General features: G+C 39.2%; 1 protein-coding gene across 3 annotated transcripts in view; it reads left to right on the top strand.

The window, feature by feature from the left end:
• The window catches only part of LOC138011287 (uncharacterized), a 12,042-nt gene that overhangs the window by 8,111 nt on the left and 1,431 nt on the right, over positions 1–2,500 (top strand). For all 3 annotated transcript variants that reach the window (XM_068858248.1, XM_068858246.1, XM_068858247.1), the window contains exon 2: positions 1,470–1,553. In XM_068858248.1, the coding sequence (XP_068714349.1) occupies positions 1,491–1,553 (63 nt within the window). In that variant the 5' untranslated portion in view covers positions 1,470–1,490. The remainder of the gene's footprint in view (positions 1–1,469; positions 1,554–2,500) is intronic.

Raw genomic sequence — 2,500 nt, 5'->3', positions numbered from 1 at the left:
GAGCAAATAAGCTTATCAGGTTACCGATAAAACACCACTTTATTAAAGAAGCTTACTAATGGCATGGCATGGCATAGTTTTTTTTTCTTATATGCTAATATTGTCCCCTCAGAATGGACTCCAGAGGGACGCGCTTTTTGTAGAATGTCTTTGAAGCCGTTCAATGAATTCGCAGGTCGTGAGTTTTTATCCGGTCTAAAATTACCCGGCTTGTCCTCGATAAAACACTCCTACTCTTTTATTAAACTGAACTTTGAATGGGAGTGGTTACACAACGCTAAGCTCTGTAACCACTATTTCATGAAGTGTGGTTTTAGACAGCTCTCTGAATTCAGTATCAGCCTTTAAGCACAGTCTTAAACGAGAACTTCCGGCTTAAAAGATGTATAATCCAATTTTATTTTGCCTCAGTATAGGATTATTGTCTTTGAAACGCCCTCTTTGAAAGTCCATAAAGGACGTATGTATGTTGTTTAACTAACCAAAATATTGCTTTCTAATGAAAACTGCAAACCAAATGCTCTTTAAAAAAGTAATTATTTCTCTGATATGCAAAATCCCTGGGAGGCTAAACAGACCTGGCCGAAAATGCATTCAGGACTTAGGAAACAGATCTTTCAGTAATAGCCTGAATAGTTATTATAAGCTGGCTAAGGTTAGCCAAATTGAGGGCTAACCCTAACTTCCAGGGTGTTCCCGAGTGTTCCGGTGTGCTAACCCTAGGCCTAAAAACCAACTTAAGGCCTATCTAGGCCTAGGGTTAGCCAAGTTGAGGATTTTGGGTTACTTCCAGGGTGTTCCGGTGTTCCGGGGTGTTCCGGTGTTCCGGAGTGTTCCGGAGTGTTCCGGAGTGTTCCGGAGTGTTCCGGAGTGTTCCGGGGTGTTCCGGTGTTCCGGAGTGTTCCGGAGTGTTCCGGAGTGTTCCGGAGTGTTCCGGTCTTCCTGGTTTTAGGGTTAGGGTTAGGGTTTAGGGTTAAGGGTTAGAGTTTTGGTTTTTGGGTTAGTACATGCCGTCAAAACTTGCGCTTCTCAATTAAAGGTATGTTAGGAATCCTAGTAGGCTGCATTAGCATTCCTTTGAAGTACTTACAGTTTGAACTTCATGCAATTTACATGATATGAACAAACAGAAATACTGTAAAATTTTTAAAAATATTTCCATGCTATTTACATGTTTTGTTCAAATGTAACGTTTCCAAAGGATCATGTAAATTCCAATTTCCAATGAATTTACGGAACCAACAAAAGATGCATACATCATGTAAATTTTATTTGTGAAACACCATGTAAAATATAATTTACAAGTTGTGAATTTAGAACTTTTCCAGTAAATGTCGAATCGGCTCAGTCACAATTACCGTGACTCACCTTGAAACTCCCGTAAATTTTACATTTTTGGGGGTTTATTATTCGTAGGTAATAAAGTAATCATCGATTGAACGAGCTAATTGATGTGTTTTCTTTTTCAGAGTATATTTTACACTGTCATCATGAGGCATTTCTCTATCATTGCCATTCTGATTTGCACCGCCGTCTACCGCACAAGCGTATTGGTAAATATTTTTGATAAAATGCAAGAATTGAAAATCCTTTTTCTTTTTTAATGGTGTCTCGGGTACACTCGGAAAAATCTGAGTACTGCTTTACAGGAGTCGAACCTGCGACTTTCTGCCGATTACTCAGTCGCATGCCAAACCACTGACCTATATACAAGGGCACCCAACGACCAATTTGTTGTAAATTGTATTATTATACCCCAGTTAATGAAAATAAATATTATTAAGGCATTTTCAGATATTTTTCAGTGTTGCTGGGAAAACATTATCTGTTCCTTTTTCCCAGCAAGACCCACAGGAAATTTCCCAGCCAGCTAGATAAAATTGGTTGGTTTCCCAGCCAGCTGATCAAATTTATTTCCCAGCCAGGAATTCCGCGCGCTTTCAAATCCCTCTATCCAAAACGACCGAACAAAAGCGACAAAACCGGGACAAAACAGGTTTTTTCCGCAAGCGCAATCACTCTGACCAGCCGTCGTATGTTTGTGACTACTCTCTGGGACAGGGAAGGGGTTCTTTTTTTCTATTTTTTATTTTTATTTTTTTAGTCGTCTTCAGTATTCAGAGTTTCTACAGCCAGCTCGGGTTGAAATGCTAGAAAAAGTCAGCAATTCTCAGGCAAAACCTCTATCAATAACAAAATTTCCCAGCCAGCTAATCGAAACACCTGTATTTTTGCCAGCCAGCAAGATTCCCCTGGGGAACAGATAATGTGAGGAACAGATTCGTTGGGTGCCCCTGTATATAAGACTCGTAAATTTCAACTGAATATTCAGAAATAATTATTCACCAAAAAGGAAGTTAATGGTCATAAAAGTAAATGGTTTAGTAAATTCGACATAGTTTGAATATCCTAGAAACCCAAAGAAATGGTGAACGAAAAGATTCAGACCTCGGCCAAGAGTTCGTATTTACGTAATTACTTTCAACTCTTGCCCGATATA

Source organism: Montipora foliosa, chromosome 7 (genome assembly GCF_036669935.1).
Source record: "Montipora foliosa isolate CH-2021 chromosome 7, ASM3666993v2, whole genome shotgun sequence".
Lineage (NCBI taxonomy): Eukaryota > Metazoa > Cnidaria > Anthozoa > Scleractinia > Acroporidae > Montipora > Montipora foliosa.
Note: the sequence above shows the minus strand (reverse complement) of the source record. Positions and strands in the feature narration are given on the sequence as shown.